This window comes from Centroberyx affinis, unplaced genomic scaffold (genome assembly GCF_046629955.1).
Source record: "Centroberyx affinis isolate AG114_WGS23_722 - 3 ecotype Tasmania unplaced genomic scaffold, CSIRO-AGI_Caff_v1 ptg002038l_1, whole genome shotgun sequence".
NCBI lineage: Eukaryota > Metazoa > Chordata > Actinopteri > Beryciformes > Berycidae > Centroberyx > Centroberyx affinis.
This window is the reverse complement of record NW_027280374.1, coordinates 1-18,477: the sequence shown is the minus strand read 5'-3', so window position 1 is coordinate 18,477 and position 18,477 is coordinate 1. Positions and strand designations below refer to the sequence as shown.

Here is an 18,477-nt window from a genome sequence, read left to right as displayed (position 1 = left end):
TTGCGTTTCTCTTTCTCTCTGTCTCTTCAGCCATGGTGGCTATCACTGCTCATGCTAACTACCCAGCTCTTCTTCTTCTGTTGATTCCAAACAAATGTTTAGAACGAAGCAAATGTAAAAGCTTTCATCAAGCTGAGTATAGGATGAATCACTATTGTGTTACACCAATTGGTGATAGAGTAACAAAACAGACATTTATTTATATGACAATGTACCAATCCACAGGATCAGATGCAACCGTTCATTATGCCTTTAAACTACAGTTAGCTCCTATGTAGAAACTCGGCTTGCACATTAGAACAAAGGGCAGGTCGGGTGGGTGAGACTGAGCGTTATTGTGTTTATCAAGCCGTTACCCGTGGGCGATATTTCTCTTAAGTTTCTCATCTTCTTCGACCCTCTGAGAAAAAAAACTCGCAACCCACTTTAGGATCCTGAACCACCAGCAGAGAAACACTGATCTGAACGGGACGCTTGGGACTGAAATGATCTGATGGAGATCTAGCAAAGTGAAGTTTAAGGGTTTGGGGGTTAAGTAAATCTTATTTAAACAAATGGAAAAAATGTGGGGAGATGATTGTGCTCGTTTCCAGTGAAGCCCTCAAGAAATTTCAGCATCTTGAAATATTGAAAATTCTTGAAACAAGGCAATTATCATGGGAAACAACTGATGCTATCTCATTCCACTGACCGATTTTTTTTCTCCGCACTCGTTTTGACACTTGATATTAGATTATTAAACGACTTGATAAGATCGTAGTCCCGTGTTCCATATATCCAATTTCACTTCAAAAGTCGATCAAATGCTCGTGCGATATCTGCAGCCTGCTCATAAAGGAACGTCACTCCTGGATTATACTGGGAGGTTTGTGTGCGTTTCCAGTAAGAGGCGATATTCGGTTCCCGGGGTAACGGAGGTCTGTCACAAAATGTTGGAGGACTGACAAGAAGAAGAAGAGACTGTTATCACCTCTTTCTTCTGGATCTTTCCTTCCATGCTAGCAGCATGATCTGAACTCTCCACCGCCGCACAGAACTGAGATCGGTTCTTTGTCTTGTCAGGGAGGAAGAGGAGAAAACGTTGCAATCTCTCCTTTTTGGTTGTCTCCCTCGTAACCAACGGTAACCACTTTCCAAACGTCTGGTGACAGTCATCTAGTGTCTGCTGGGTTGAGGCTTTCTCCTTGGCTCTTGGTGATGATTCAGTGAGTGTTTTTACATGCACAGTAATGCATATTGTAGGTTCAGTTTTCTGGTTAACAGTTGGCTCATGTAAATGAGAATATGAGAACCCTGAATATAAAAAGCTGCTTTAAGATAATATCTGCTGGGATACTGAGGCTCATAAACACTGCAGCTCATTTACTGATGTGTTTTTACTGCAATCGGTCTGCAAGTTCTCTTTCCATAATAAGATTAATATTATTGTTTTTAGCTGGAATCAAAACAAGTGCTTGTTTTTTTTACTTTAGTCTTAGAAAGAAGTTAGGAAAAGTTGATATTCATCAAAATGGCTCTTAAGTATTTTTTTTTTACTTTGTATTTTCCCTCCTAAGAAAAAAAACAAAAACATGGAAATGTAATTCTTGAAAGCAAAGCTTTCATTTGTTCTTACATTTTTTCTTAAGTTTAAGATAACCTTCCACTTGTCTTAAAATTGTTGCAGTGAAAAACCTTAAGCTTAGCTTATTTTTATTTCCATGTCTCATAAAAAGAATCTGGCAAATTAGATGGTTACATTTAATACGCCTTTATCCAAAAGGCAGTAACCAGTGTCTTTTCCTAGACTAGATAATCAAGAAACCCCAAATATTTGTTCCAAATTATTTAGATGGAAATGCTATGGGTTGCAGCTTGGGAGGAAAATCCCCCTTTGTTTGTTTACATTGTATTTGAAAAGGAAGAAACCAAGAGAAGTTCATAAGAAACATGACTAATATTAAGAAAACATTTGGGAAATTTTTAAGAACTTCCTAATATTTCTTCTTGGGTAACTTCTATTTTAAGAGCACTTTTGTAGACAGCTTATCCCAACCTTAACCTTATTCAGAAAACTGCATGTAAACACACTCACTGACGCTTCATGAAGTCGCTCGACTGAAGCTTCCACACAAACAACAGCTCCTCAAGTCTGGAAGTTAGACATGATGAAGACAGCAGCCTAGACAGAGATTTGAATGAGATGAGATGTGATGTTTATCTATCACAACTCAGTCAATAGACATTTGAATAAAGTAATTAAAACAGTAAACTTTTCACTATTCCAGCTACTCAGCATGTTGGCTGATGAAGCTCGTAAAGGATCCCGTCCTCCTGTGTGGTCCGAAGGTGTAAATCCTGAATCATTTCTTCTCTTTCCATTGTATTTATTTACTCCTGAGTGTAAAAATGTTTTATCTGAAATGTATTCTAAAGCCCTGTCCGGACGGAGTAATGTGATGTGTAATGTAACTCTGTACAGTGATTTGAATGATTCATGCGGAAAATCTATTGCAATATTATTCCCCAAGATAGCCGAATTAAAAATACATCACATACTACATCCAACATCCAACTACAACGTACCAACACAAAAAAAAAACTGAATGGAGAAGTTGTGTGGCGGGTTCCTGTGGAGCCGGACGGGGCTTTATCTGTATCTGTAAATATGTTCTGATGTAATTTAAAAGAAGATTAGATGTATAGTGTATGGAACCATTAACTGTAACCAATGGCAATGAACGCTCTTCACTTCCCCCTGTCGTGCGAGCCAATCACAGGACAGTATTTAGTCACCCTTTATGTCATGTGTCACCCTCCTGATCACACCAGGATGTTTCCATTTTCCCGTTTTCACCGCTCAGTGCTAGAATTTAAAAAGATTTCACATTTTAACAAAAGGGCATCATGACCGACTCTTCACACAAGCATCTGTTTAGTGCTGTTAGATGAGTGACAGAGGGACTCGGGTCATCTGAAAACCTTATGATCCAGCTACGATATATATATTTAGTCTCTTCATACTTGTAGTTTTTGGATCCATAGACAATATTGGCTCCCAGTCGGCTGTCAGTTGAAACAGTGAGCTCCGTTGCCTCTTGCTGCAACAATGAGTCCAAACTGTTTGTCAAAATATCTCCAAAAATCCAGTCTGTGAAAATGATGCAGCCCGGAAAGCAGCAGCATCGCACCGTTTCCACTCAGCGGATCTTCTACCAAACTCTACTGTTTACAATCTGACCTGACCGTCCAGAACTAGATCACTCCGCCAGGAACTGCCTTTCACCCCACAGCGGTCTGTGCTGCGGCAGAGAAAAATAGTTCAGTGATTTCCTGATTAGTGAAAGTTGTGTAGTGGAGGAACTGAGTCATGAAATCAAAGCTAATTTTAATTCATGTACAAACTCAACTCCCCGTGGAGCCACAAATGGCTTTTTTGGAAATATTTTGACAAACCCCATTTGGATTGTTAGCAGCAAGACAGCTGACTCAGGAGCCAGTATTGTCTGTGGGTCCAAGTACTACAGGTATGCAAGAGACCAAGGTCCAAAAGGACCCTGAGACTTTGTTTGGGGATGAAAACAGGCAGGAGTTAGAGGAGGAGCAAAGTTCTGCTCAGCTGAGCAGTCAACCTGATGGAAACACAAGGACCTACTAAGGTGTTTTGCCCACTGGCCATAGTGGCTGCTGGATTCCAAAATTCAACACGGCCATTTTCCCTCCTTCCCTCCTTCCCCAGCCAACTGGCCCGTAGAACAGAGCAGGACCTCCAGGTGACGGGAGGCCGCCTGCTGGAGTGGCGGTGCAGTCAAACTGATCTCACGTCTCAATCAAAATGGCGGAAGAAGCTGGCTTGCAGCAATACACAAAAAGTCCTTTATTGTATTTTTTTGTCTTTTCACTTTTTTAATGATGGCAATTGATCACCTCTTTTTGTACAACAAAAAACGGCTTTACATGATTGAAAACCCAAAAATGCAAACATATCAAATAAAGTCAAAACCAATTCCGAATTCCATTGTTTTGCCTTTTTTTTTCCTTCTTCTTCTTCTGCCTCCTCCCCTCCTCTCCTCTCCTCCACCAGCCGTCTCCTCTCTGTCCGGCAGGTTTGGTTTGAACTCGGTGAGCTTGGCACAAAGGTGTGTCAGTCCGGTCTAACGCAGCGGTCCGGGTTTCAGTTCAGCGGTTTCTGTCTGGATGGAGGTCCGCCTCTGGTCCTGCTCCTGCTCCTGCTCCTGGTCCTGGTCCGGTCTGGTTAGATGCGGGTGAGTTGGTGCCAGAGGCTGGATGGCAGGATGCTCTCCACCTTCTCCATGATGAAGTTCAGAGGAGCAAACAGCGTGCTGAGGAACTGGAGAGACAGAGAGAGAGAGAGAGCATTAGAAAAACAGTCACACACACACAGCTGCCATCCAGTCCTGCTCACTGTATTCTTTACTGTCGCTCTTCAAACAGAACAATCTCTGTGATCTGGTTGGTTTTCCACTGACGTGTTCCCGTGTTCTACAGTTTTCCAAACCAAATCCCATGACTTTTCCATGACTGTTCATGACATGCAGCGCAGCAACGTTTCCATGACCGATGTTGGCTGCTGTCTTTGTTCCAATGTTTAATTAGCTGGTTTGAACCTGAACGTCCCATGAGGCCTGCAGCATTATGGGTAACATGATAATCCTGATCATTTTACTAGATGTGATGAGTTGTTAGTCCTACCTTAGTGGGTGATTTGAGAAATAAAATTATTTTACTGCATCTTATATCAACAATCAAATGCTAATGTTCTAGGATTAATTCTGGAGACTGAAATCATTTTACAGGATTATAAACAAATGTTTGTGCGACCCTGCCTCCCACATCTTTCCTCTAAATAAACAATTCATTTCCACAGAATCTCTAAACCATTCAGGCCACTGCATCATATTCATCATTATTTTTTCCAGGAATAGGAAACACACATTTTTCCATTCCATATACATTTCCAGTTTGTCCCTGACTGTAGGAGCCGAGCCTGTGAGTACAGCAGGCTGTCAGGCCTCGTCCTCGGGTCGCTGTTTTGGCAACAGGCAGCGGGGGGGTGGGGGGGGTTGTGTGTGGGAGCGGGGGGGATAGGGGCTCCTCCAGAGCGACGGCAGGTCATGGAGGTTTCCACTCTGTCAGATGGCAGATAAAAGCCCGGGCAGGGTTAGAGGACAGAGAGGAGTCTGCTGAAGTGTTATTGCTGACTTCTGCCTCATCCTATCACACATCTCTCCTCCAACTTCAAACAGGACTTCAAAGGAGGGAAGTGTGTGTGTGTCCCATGTATCTGAAGCAGGCGGGCGGCAGGCAGGGTGGGCCGCTGCGTCCCGTAACCTGAAGAACACAAGCTTGATCCCTGCAACAGCCAATGAGTGGCTGCGTTTACATGTACATTAAAAACTGTGATTAAGGAAATAATGTGAGTGAGGCAGAGCATGCACCATACTCTGATTATATTAGTGTGATTATGATCTTAGTTTGAAGTAAATAATCGCAGTAACATCACAGTAACATACTGTATGTGAAGTGATCAGATTTAATTTGCATTAATAGACTCCAGACATGTAAAACACCTTAACTGCATTTCTTGAACTGTGGTCAAGTTGCACAGCTCATGGTGTTATGAAGGGAAGTGCAGTCTGGACTGAGCTGGACCAAGATGGCGGGCGGCAGGAGCTACACACTTTTGGAGTTACGTGTGTTGCAAGACGTGAATATCATGACAGACATCAACTGTAAAGTCTCAGTCAGTCGAAAATCTCACCTACTTCCAAAAGGCTTGTTACAGTTTACTTTGAATGGATAATGCAGAATCATGACTGTCAACGTTTTGTTCAAATTTGACAGGACAGGAAACAAGATATTTCTTTAGCAACAAAACTCAAATTCGCACATTTTTCACTAGATAATTAAAATAAGTACTTCACTCATGTAAACGGGATTATTATGGTTAGCTGTCAAATTATGGAATCATATAAACATCTTAATCAGACTGTTGCCTTATTGGAGATAGTCACATTATCTCTAAGTCTCTCTGGATGAGAGAGTCAGCTGAATACCTACAGTATGAATGTAGAGCCGCCTAGAGAGCATGGGCCTGTCTTCACTGTTGCAATGGAGATAGAGTGAGAAAGTGTGTGTGTGTGTGTGTGTGTGTGTGTGTATGTGTGTGTGTGTGTGTGTGTGTGCCAACAGCTCTCTGCAGCGCTCCAGTGCTCCAACCAAAACACCCCGGCCCGGTGCTCCTCGCCCCCCCGCAGCAGGGAGATGGTATCTGCTGATAGTGTCACATCAGGGGGAGAGAGATGAGCTCACCCACATTCCAGGGGCGTGGCAGAGCGCCGCGGGGAGGGAGGGAGGGGGGAGGGAGAGGGGGGTGGTTTGGAGAGCGCCCTCCGGTGGCTGCTATGGAGGTGGGACGGAGTGTGGCGGGACGGTCTGTGGCGGGACGTGGCTTCTCTGCCCGGTTTGTATTGGGACTCGGGGAGGAAATGAACCATTTCACTAAGTTCACACAAGACTTTACACTGTTTTCTGTAGGAACTGATAATATAACAGCTGCTAGATAATGTAGTAACTTGTCAAAATGTAATAATATATACAGGTTATATATAGGTTTAACATGTAATACATTGTTGCATAATATAATACATTTTTAACTGATGTGATATTGACTAATAATGTAAAAAAGCATGTTGAGTGAAGTGATAGTCACTGGTTAATGTAATAATGTGATGTTATTACATTATCCAGCAATATATTACATTAGCAGTTTTATTACATGTTCAAATTATATAGAGGGACATGTTATTACATTTTGACAAGTTATCACATTATACAGAAGCTATTACAGCAGATCATCAGTTTCTACATATAGTCAGATTGTTAGAGCAGTTCAGGGCCTGTGAAGACAGACTGGGTCTGACCCATCCTGATGATGTGGCTCTTACAGCTGCAGTTAGTGTAGCTGATGCTCTTGCAGTTAGTGCAACAGCAGAAGCGTCATTTCCTAAATCACCAAAAATTAGGCACAGCCAGTAGAGGGGAAATTCATTCAGTGGAAGATTCTAGAAGAGATGGCTTTTGAGTTTTCTCTTCAACAACGTTTCAACCAATAGTGCTGGTTGTGGAAAACAGATGTGACAGAATCTGATAAACACACAGAACAGCTGGAGTCAAACAGTGATAAGATGAAGGTGAAGCACCTGGAGGGTCCAGAGAGAGAGCTATGTCTGTATTCATCTACAGTCTCTTCTGGGTGAATGTGTATGGCATAAAAGCCTCAAAATAAGGAAATACCCATGTTGCATTTCACCCAGCTCACATTTTATTTGTTGACTTGTCAAATGTTCACATGTAAACATGACTACTGTCCCCTGTGGGCCACAGTAGGTGAGTGATGGGAGCCTGTGGCCGGGGGTTTCTTTCCAGTGTGTTCTGGAGGAGAAAACTGGAACGTTTTTGTTTTTTTTAAATCAGAAAACAACAGCTTGAAGCGGTAGAAACTGCTGGCACCACGCAGCCAGCAGAACAAAAAGCTGACCTGCAGCAACAAAACATAGAAAATCCAATTTGGTGAAAAACTCAACATTTGAGGGCTAGAAGACAGACCGGCGGGGGACAGAGAGTCTTCTGGAAGGCCTGCTGACAGGTTCCAGCAGTGAGAAACAAGTCAAAACAAATCCTAGAGGGACAAATTGAGTGTTTATTTGCCAACACGCAAAATGTAAATGTATTATTTATAGTTGAGACCAAGATCAAATGAATGCCCTCTGAAAACAAAGAAAAAGTGAATTTGTTACCCTGGTGTGTTCAGGTGCTACCACATGTATAGCTGTTTATCTCACAGCTTTAGGAAAGACTCCTTCAGCTCAGGGAGTGTGTGTGTGTGTCTGTGTCTGTGTGTGTGTGTGTGTGTGTGTGTGCGTGTGTGTACTCACAGCTTTAGCGAAGACTCCCATGAGTTCGGGGAACTGGTGTGTGAGCAGAGCCAGCATGGCGGTGAAGGAGCAGAGACCGGCCGTGAACAGGATGAAGAAGGGCAGCTCCTTCTTCGGGTAGACCGACACCTCGTGAAACACTGCTTCCACGTGGGACAGGGACGGACACGCGCACACACACACACACACACACACACACACACACACACACACACACACACACAAAAAGAGTTTTAGTTTAGTGCAAAATATTTTAAACCACATACATTTCAAAATGTCCTTCGCTGGTTGCTTTGTCAACTCTTGTGCTGTCCACAGAGCTGGTTAATGATTCTTCTCCTTTTCTCCCGTTTTTTAAAATTTATTTTCATTTATGGAATCTACTTTGGAGACAGTTTGTATCTGTTTATATAAGCCAAAATACTCTAGATGACAGTTTACTATGATTATGGGCACTCTCCATAGTACCCATAGTCACAGTGAATAACGCCCTGTCAGGTACTATTCCTACTTTACTGGTCATAATAATGTTTTCATAGGAGAATATTTTCACATTTTGGAAGAAAATCTACCTCCTGAATTTAAAGTAGCCTGACCTCTGACCCTTCAGAGTCCTGCATACAGGACAAGAAAATAACTTATTCATCCACTGAACGATATTGACAAAAAAAATCTAACTGTGATTATGATGATGTCATGAATTTTTTAGAACATGTTAAGAAGAAAAGTGATTTTGTAAAAAAAAAAAAAAAAAAAAAGATGTCAGTGTGCAGGATTTACTGAGTTTGAGTGTGATGAAAGGTTTTCACCAATACTGTATTTGATTCATGGACCAAAGATCACCTGCAGCTCTAAAACACCTTGTTCAGAGATCCATTTTGGACTAAACTCTCTCTTAAGCAATTAACTGCAACCTCTGTGATTTGGAAATTGTGTAAGTTCATATCGCAATTTTTTTTTCCGATTAATTTTTCAGCTCTATCCACCAGACACAAAAAAATGGATCCCAAAGTTGACCAGCCAGTTTTACTACCAGCCAACTATGATCTGTACAATAGGGGGGAAAAAAGTAAACGATGATTGGTGATCATTCCCCACCCTGCTTACAGGTATTTTATGTCTCATTTCAGTGTTTTCTGATTACATATACTCAAAAAAAGCCTAATAATCAGCAGGGAATAAAAACTTTAAATAAACTAGAGGCAGGCCTAGTTTACATGCAACCTCAACATGTAAACTGTTCCCCTGCTGAGTAAAGGGGTTTAAGCTGCTGTGTGAAGGTCGTATGTAAACAGCAGGCTGTCACACAGGCATGTCTGATCAGGTTACTACACACAGACAGCTCTCTATAGTGAACAGGCTCTCCCATATATGAAATGTATGTGAGCCATATTGCTCCTGTCATGGAAAAAAAAACAAAAACACACTACTGCAGCTTTGGTGTCTTAAACCCCATTTGTGTCGTTTCAGAAATACGTAAATAACAATTCTCTTCTTCATTGATGAATAAACTGTTGCAAAATGTTTCAGGAAAGAGTCAAATCATTTTCAGACAGACAGTCAATTAAAACACTGCTGGAAAAGGATTACACACACACACTGTATATACACCCTGAAGCCTACACACACACACACACACACACACACACACACACACAAACATATATACACCCTGAAGCCTAACACACACACAAACGTATATACACCCTGAGGCCTATACACACACACACACAAACATATATACACACCCTGAAGCCTACACACACACACAAACACAAAAAAAAAAAGCACCCTGAAGCCTACACACACACACAAACATATATGCACCCTGAAGCCTACACACACACACACACACACACAGTGCCAGTATGCTGCTGCAGGTGGCTGGAAGCCAACTTAATCAAGTGAAGGTTTGTGTGTGAGGACAGATAAGCTGCTGAGCAGACAGTGGGACGACACACACACACACACACTCACTCACACACACACACACTCTACATCCACACACAAACGCTCTGCTCTCCCTCCAGGAATCTGGGATTTTGAGATCGCAACAATTACTGACAATTCAATCAAACCCCACAATATTTGCGAGAGCTTTTAAAATGACTGCCATTTCTCTGCATGAAAATGGTCAAATCAACACTTTGCATGTGATTGTGGACAATCATCACACACTTGTTGCTGAAAATGGATAAAATCAAACCAACGTCAACACACTGTCTACTGCCTGCAAAACCTCATGACTCAGCAGTGGAGCTTTACAGCGGAGGCGATGGAGGAGGATTCAGTGAGTAGGAGTTTTAGTCTCCCAACAGGTGGAATAATAATAATATTTATAATAATAATGGTTGTAATTTTATTCAGTCTACAGGTGGAAGAGGTTGAGTGCACATTTTTGCATTTTTCATTTAACCTGCATTACAACAGTTCCCATTTACCCCGAACCTTTGCTCTGCATCCTGTCAGTCAGAGGAAGACGATGTCACTTCAAACAGGAATGGGAACTTTTTAAATGAATCTACACAATCTTATAATCATGAAATGTATTCAGATGTACTGATTTTATTTGGTGTTTTCTGTGCTGATGCTGAATTGAAGGTTTATTTATTCAAATCCAAGCACAGTATTTTCCTTTGTTGTATCTTTGAGCCCAGAAAATGATTATTATCAATTATTGCAGTTTTACTGCAAAAAACACTTTACAAGTCTGTAATAATATTTTATTTATTTATGGATTTTTTGAAAACCCAGAATTTTGCAAAATGTTGGTTACAATAACCACAAAAAACCTTTGCAAAGTCCTGGAGGGACTGGCATAAATGTGCATGTATGTCTATGTACAGTATGTGTGTGTGTGTGTGTGTGTGTGTGTGCGTATGTGTGTGTGTCAGGGCGTCTCTTACTGGGTAGCAGCTCTCTGTCGGCGGTCTCTGTGCAGATGGGGTAGGGGTAGAACAGATGACCCTTCTCCAGAGGGTACGGGATCATTCTGAATGCTACACACACACACACACACACACACACACACACACACACACACACACACACACACACAGTACTTAGTTTACATGATCAAGACAAACTTCTTTGATGTTGTTACTGATTTTAATAAACAGCTCCAGGCAGCTGATAACTTCAATATTATTCAAAAGTGAGTTTTATTTTCATTTAGTAAGAGTCACGTTATTAAAGTGGTGGATATTTTAATTTGGAATCAAACTCTTGAACGCTACCTAATGCCAAGTGTGTGTGTGTGTGTGTGTGTGTGTGTGTGTGTGTGTGTGTGTGTGTGTGTACTCACTGCCCTCCCAGGTGCAGTGCAGCAGGTTGAGCGCCCCCTCCACCCTCTTCCAGTGCTGCAGGTGGAAGAAGGCGTAGGCGATGGCCTCGCTGTCGCCTCGCTTCAGGATGTGTTCTGGAGGAAGAATCAGACTCTTCATCTCCAACAGATACTGATGGGAGGAGGGAGGTGGGGGGGATTCATAGAGAGAGAGAGGAGGAGAGAGAAAGGGAGAGAGAGAAAGGGATGGGGGGAGATAGTGGGAGATACAGAGAAAAAAGAGAGAGAGACAGATAGAGAGACAAAAAGAGAACGGAGAGAGAGGGAGAAAAGGAGATGAAGAAGGTTTAGTCTCTGGATTTCACACAAACAGCAAATGAAACTTAATTCCAGGTAACACAGATCAGTCAGGCATCTTAGTCGAGCCAAGAGAGACTCGAACAGTATCTGAAAACAAACTGTTCTAATTGGGTACTAATAATCTGATTTTAACCAGATTTTTGGGCATTTTTTGGCTTCATTAGACAGTTGAAAGTAGAGAGAGCCAGGAAAGACTGTATTGCATCTGCAGCAAATGTCATGTAAACGCTTCAGTCTCATTATTGTAATCAGAGTCAGGTCATAATCTGTGTAACGGTTAATGCAGTGATTCTCAACCTTTTTCATATCAAGGACCCCTAATTTAGTCCACATTAGGGCCACGGACCGCCATTTGATGAGATTTTGTCTCTTGGACCCAAATCTGAGAATATTTTTATTGTTAGATATGATTTTGTCCAGAATTCCATGACTATATGTATTGTAGGAGGAGAGATAACAGTGAAAGTATGATCAAAATAATAATTCTTCTACATTGTCTAATTGTGTTAACTTCTTGTAAATGAAATAATGGTGAAGTTAACAATTCATCAATTTGCTGGGGACCCCCTGGAACCCCCTCAAGGACCCCTGGTGGTCCCCGGACCCCAGGTTGAGAGCCATTGGGTTAATGCACATAGATTTCGCACATGTATTGGTGGTGTGTTACATGCTGCATTACAGCATTTTCTGCTTCCAGTAAACACAGAGAATAACACAAGCGATGGTCGATTTTTCACTGCGCGGTCTGAGCAAATATTTAGATATTTGATGTGTGCCACAATTTACAAAGGATGAAAAAAAAAAATCACATCACTTTCTGCTCCCTGCAGTATGATCAGTTGCATATCTTTAGCAATCATGTTGGCAGTGAGGACAGTTCGGCTTCTGTCACTTCTCTTTTGGCTCGGCCTTCCTTCTTCCTCACTTGAAGGAACAGCTGGACGCTTGTTGAGATGTTTCAGTGTTGTTCTACTTTCCACTGAGCCAGATTGTTCCTTATTTTGTTAAAAGTTTGCCCATGCTAGGTTTAGGTTTTGTGTGACTTTACTGATGACTGAACTGGGGGCGTCCCAGTGGAGGATCTTTCGGATCTTTGTCACGTCATCCCCCCCCCCCCTCTCTCTCCCAGTCTTTCCTATCTCTCTCTACTTTCATCTGTCCAGTAGAGGTGAAAGTGCCCCCCAAAAAAAAAGCAGCTGGTGGAGGAGGATGAGTCCATAATGACACCAGAGGGAGGCTGGAGGCACCAGAAGCCCCTCTAGCGGCTGGTGGAAACCCGGCCTGTGAGTCTTACTTTGGGGACGTGGGGGTTGAACTCCACCGCTCTGTGGATGGCTTCTACTGCGTTCATCTCTGCTGTACTCAGCCCTCGCCTGGACGCTGCCTCTGGAGAGAACCTGCACACACACACACACACACACACACACACGTAAGTCTCAGGTCAGTCTCAGGTCTGACTCAGCATTGCGTGTCACTTGGTGATTAAAGCGATTTTGAAACCACACCACTCAAACTTCCATCACGCTGCACAAAGAAACTGAAGCCATACCTGCTCAGTCATCACTGCCTAAAATGGAATGGGAGTGTGTGTGTGTGTGTGTGTGTGTGTGTTGCTCAGAAATACAACAAGTGTGTGTCTGAGTATACTGAGGGCCAGAGCAGGAGGTACATCACCAATAGCTGTTTTTTTAAACAAGTGTTAAACTGTTTTAGGGTGGATTTTCCTTTGAGGTAAAGCATGTACTGGTGAAGGGTAAAGGCTTATAGAGGAAAAATAGTCAACAGCAGATACTCACAAGCATAGTAATACAAGACTGTGTGTGTGTGTGTGTGTGTGTGTGTGTGTGTGTGTGTGTGTGTGTGTGTGTGATGCACAGAAATACAACAAGTGTGTGTCTGAGTATACTTGTATTACTATACTTGCGAGGGCCAGAGCAATAGCCAGAGCAATAGCTGTGTTAAACTGTTTTAGGGTGGATTTTCCTTTGAGGTAAAGCATGTACTGGTGAAGGGTAAAGGCTTATAGAGGAAAAATAGTCAACAGCAGATACTCATAAGCATAGTAATACAAGACTGTGTGTGTGTGTGTGTGTGTGTGTGTGTATAAGTTAGGGCTGGGCAATATATCGATATTATATCGATATTGTGATATGAGACTAGTTATCGTCTTAGATTTTGGATATCGTAATATCGTGATATGGCATAAGTGTTTTCTTTTCCTGGTTTTAAAGGCTGCATTACAGTAAAGTGATGTCATTTTCTGAACTTACCAGACTGTTCTAGCTGTTCTATTATTTGCTTTTACCCACTTAGTCATTATATCCACATTACTGATGATTATTTATCAAAAATCTCATTGTGTAAATATTTTGTGAAAGCACCAATAGTCATCCCTACAATATTGTCGCAATATCGATATCGAGGTATTTGGTCAAAAATATTGTGATATTTGATTTTGTCCATATCGCCCAGCCCTAGTATAAGTGACAGTGAGTGAAAACGAAAGGGTAAGAGACTTGATCATTTCTAAGGTAATATCTGTGTATCAACAGCGTGGATGTATGTTTGTTTCGGCGGTCATAAATAACCACACACACACCGCCGACAGACATAAACAGACACTTCTCACAATAACACTCATAAACCCTCTAGGGAGCCCCGTTCACAAAGAGCACAATTACTCCTAACCCGCTGATACAACACCATCGCTCAGCCCCATTCTCTCATACGCACAAAATACAACCCCCAGGCTATTTTCACGTCTATTTTAAACAGCAGGTATGCCAGGCCCCCGGTAAGCATTGTAGCAGATGAAAAGCGATACTCACTTGTCCGATACCGCCCTGGCTTTGAGCAAGGCTGCTGTGTAGCATATTGTTGCGGATTTGGGTAAGCTAATATCTGTTGAGGAGACACAAAGCAGACAGAGGAGGACAGAGGGGGGAGGGGGGATGTTTAGTGAACGAACCGCAAGTTTGTAATTACAGTCATAGGAGATAGAAAGGTGTGTGTGTGTGTGTGTGTGTGGGAGGGGGTGCTGAAGTTTGGGTTTCGTAGCTTTGGGGGTGTCAGCTTGCTGGCCGAGTTGTGGATAATTTTTCAGTTATCTAATAGTTATGTCTATCTGCCTGATTTCACCGGAGTGAAAATATAACACCAAGACTACAAGCTGTGACATTTCAAATAGCATCAACATGGATGAATAAACAGATAGCAGCTTGTGTTCGTGTGTTATGCAAACACCTTTATACTGTACATGCAGTCTAAATTTAAAAAGTCTAAATTAAAAAAATGAATGTCTGCATATTATTTAACTGAGAGATGTGTGTGTTTGTGTGTGTACGTGTGTGTTAGTGCCAAGATGCTATCTTCAGTACCAGTCCAAAAAGAGCATATTTTAAATCATAAATAACCATGTTTTTCTGGTAAAATACACATTTTTAAAACGATTTATGTTTGTGAATTTTATGCCGGCTGACAACAGTAAATATGACATAAAACACACAAACAACTAGAGAACCAGCTGTGGAAACACTGCAGTATAGTATGTTTCTCAAATAAGGTACCAACATAATTTTTCAGTACCAGGACATGTGCAACACTAGTGTGTAGAGTACATGTGTATGTGTGTGTGTGTGTGTGTGTGTGTGTGTGTGTGTGTGTGTGTGTGTGTGTGTGTGTGTGTGTGTGTGTGTGTGTGTGTGTGTGTGTGTGTCTGCTTTTCAGTATCAAGTCATCCTAGTCATCCTTGTGTGTCCATACAGACAAATAATGAAGTGTCAAAGGACACTGAAGCCCTTGCTGTTCAGTTGCTGTTTAGTTGCTTTGACTAAGAGCCAAAGAAATACCCCAAATTTAACAGTGTGTGTGTGTGTGTGTGTGTGTGTGTGTGTGTGTGTGTGCGCGCGCACGTGTGTCCCTCACCGTCGTACTTGGCCAGAACGGCCTGGACGTCGGCGTAGTTCTGGAGCTCTAGTAGTGACTCCAGCAGGTTCTCATGGATGTTGAACATACTGAGGAGAGGGAACTCCTTCATTAACTGGAAAACACACAACTGTTGTTACATGTAATACCGGACAGGGGGCGACACATACACAGTTAGCACACACAGCTTCGGGTCAGTCATCACTATGCAGTTTAAACATGTGCCTTTTATCCAAAACACCTTGCAGTACAACAAGTGGATCCATTTTTACCATCAACCTCACTGTTTAATAAATGCATCTAGGAGCAAGAAAACTGTTTATACACAGAAAATCTCTACTGTCCAGTTAAAACCTGGAAATTTGAGTGAATGTCACAGTTTTACTTGACCCTGAGGCCCATGAAACATTTACATGAAACACAGTTCATATTGTCACAGAGCTTGAGCTTTGTTTAAAAAGCTCAAGACAAACCTAGACTTTACTTTTTGCCCTGTTATTTTTCTTTTGTTTATATTTATTTATTTTAAATTGCATTTGTTTTACTCTATGTGAAGTGAAATGCATTGTTATGTATGAAATGTGCTATAATATATATATATTGACTGATTGGTTGGTTGATTGCAGATGTACAGGTGTCAATGGTAAAAATTTGTCCCAATTTTCTTAATCCTGATGAAGTACATACACAATATTATATCAGCTTTAGGAAAGTCAGTGGGTTTGAAAAAAGTGTGTGTGTGTGTGTGTGTGTGGGGGGGGGGGGGTGTGTGAGTGAGTGAGTGAGTGAGAGAGCGAGAGGGAGAGAGAGAGAAAGAGGGGGGACAGGAGAACTGGGAACAAGAGAGAGATGTAAACAAGAAGATGAGGACAAAACAGGAGGAACAGCAGGAGGCTGGTTCCAAAGGAGAATTAAAGAGATCAGAGAGGGGAAGAGGAGAGAGAGAGCAAAACAGTAGATGATGATGGAGAGAATAGACAGGCTAGAGAAAACAGAAGGAAAAGGAGAATATAATAAGAGAGAAAGAGGAGATAGACAGCAAACCAGAGTAGATGAAGAGAGAGAGGGGGAGAGAGAGAGAGAACCAGACAAAAATTAGCATGTTAGAATTTTTAGAGTATGTAACAGGTGTGTGTGTGTGTGTGTGTGTGTGTGTGTGTGTGTGTGTGTGTGTGTGTGTGTGTGTGTGTGTGTTCTGCTGGCATGCTGTGTACTTACGTCTCTCATCATTTTAACTGCTTCTCGTGTGCGGCCGAGCTTTCTGGAGCATGGCCAGTCTCCTCTTTATGTACACCAAGACGTTGGTGTCCCTTCCTGGTGGACACACACACACACACACACACACACACACACACACACACACACAAAACAGGGTATGAATTGACACATACAAATCACGTGCCATCTAGCCTCAATTGTTGCCCCCCATGAAATTGCTCAGACTATGGATCAGTCTCTGTCTGTCTGTGTGTCACATTCCATATCTCAGACACCGCTGATCATTGATAGATTTGCCTACTTCAATCTGGCATTTTAAAAATTACCCTCATTGGCCCAAGGGGGGCGCTATAGTCACAGGTGAAAACAATCAGTCATATCCCACTTAAAGAGACACATATCCAGCTAACTTCGCTTAACAAATTTGCCTCCAGGACCATCAGTGTACACACCATATTCAATTTTACACCATTTGGAGTTTCTTGAAACAGTTTTTCCCTTTTTTCATCTATTTACTGATTGGCCCAAAGGGTGCCTGCATCATTTGTACAATCAGCCAATCTGGTGTACCACAAATGTCTCAAAAAAGAAAAGACTACCAGACAGAGCAAAGGGACCTAGAAAATGTATTTGCTCCATAACAGACTTGAAAATTTAAATTTGAGCTTTTTGTGTAACTTGTTACCAATTGGCCCAAAGGGTGACTGCATCATCTGAAATGTTCAGTGTTGACCTACTGTACAGTCTACAGACCTCTGAGTGTGTGTGTGTGTGTGTCTTAATGTGTGTATGTTTGTGTGTGCATGCATGTTATAGTGTGTATGTTTTGTCTTTTTGTGTCTGTACATGGTGTTATGTGTGTGCCTGTGTGTGTACCTTCATGAGTGTATGTTTATGTGTTTTCATGTCTTTTTGTGTCTGTAAGTGTCATCATGTGTGTGTCTATACGTGTGTGTCTATACGTGTGTGTGTGTGTGTGTGTGTGTGTGTGTGTGTGTGGGGTGAAGGTTTGGCTCAAGTGTTTGGGAAGTGTGTGTTCAACAAAGACAACAAGAGCGACTCTACCTTGGATGTAAGTGTATGGGAGGCTGAGGCTATTGTATTTTATTGTTGACATGGTGAAGTGTTCTTAGCGTGTGCGTGTGTGTGTGTGTGTGTGTGTGTGTGTGTACTCACTGTGCTGGGCTTCATACTGTGTACCGTGGTGCTGGAGCTGCTGGCTGCGGCGGTAGCAGCTCTCTCCGGCCTTCAGTGCCTGTTTAAACAAACGCTCAGCCTCCATGATGGTGGTGGCCTCCTCCTCCGCCAGCAGGATGTACGCTGTCGCACAACTGGAGGAGAGGAGGAGGAGGAGGAGGAGGGGAGGAAGAGAGGCAGAGGAAGAGAGGAGCAAGGGGTAGGAAAAGAGGGGAGGAGGAGAAGAGGAAAGGAGAGGAGAGAAGAGGTTGAGAGAATAGGAAAACAAGGGAGGAAAGGAGGTGATGACAGTAAGAAAAGATGAGAAGAGAGAAAGGGGGGAGGAGAAGATAGAAGAGAGGTGAGGAAAGGAGAATAGGAGAGGGAGAATAGGAAAGGACAGAAGAGGTTGAGAGAATAGGAAAACAAGGGAGGAAAGGAGGCGATGACAGTAAGAAAAGATGAGAAGAGAGAAAGGAGGGAAGGAGACGAAAGGAAGATGGGGTGAGAAAAGAGGTGAGGAAAGGATAGGAGGGGAGGAGAAGGATAGGAAGGAAAGAGAGGAGCAGAGGAGAGGAG

General features: G+C 42.4%; 1 protein-coding gene across 1 annotated transcript; it reads right to left on the bottom strand.

Annotated features, from left to right (window-relative positions):
- Positions 1-1,768: 1,768 nt before the first annotated feature.
- On the bottom strand, positions 1,769-18,053 carry LOC139654100 (suppressor of tumorigenicity 7 protein homolog; the record flags this gene model as incomplete). The annotated part of the gene is given in 10 exon segments (XM_071531135.1): positions 1,769-4,330; positions 7,938-8,080; positions 10,844-10,936; positions 11,242-11,392; positions 12,875-12,977; positions 14,409-14,481; positions 15,505-15,619; positions 16,723-16,774; positions 16,776-16,818; positions 17,899-18,053. Coding segments are annotated over 10 exon segments (1,024 nt in total), but the record flags the coding sequence as incomplete, so codon positions are not given.
- Positions 18,054-18,477: the final 424 nt, after the last annotated feature.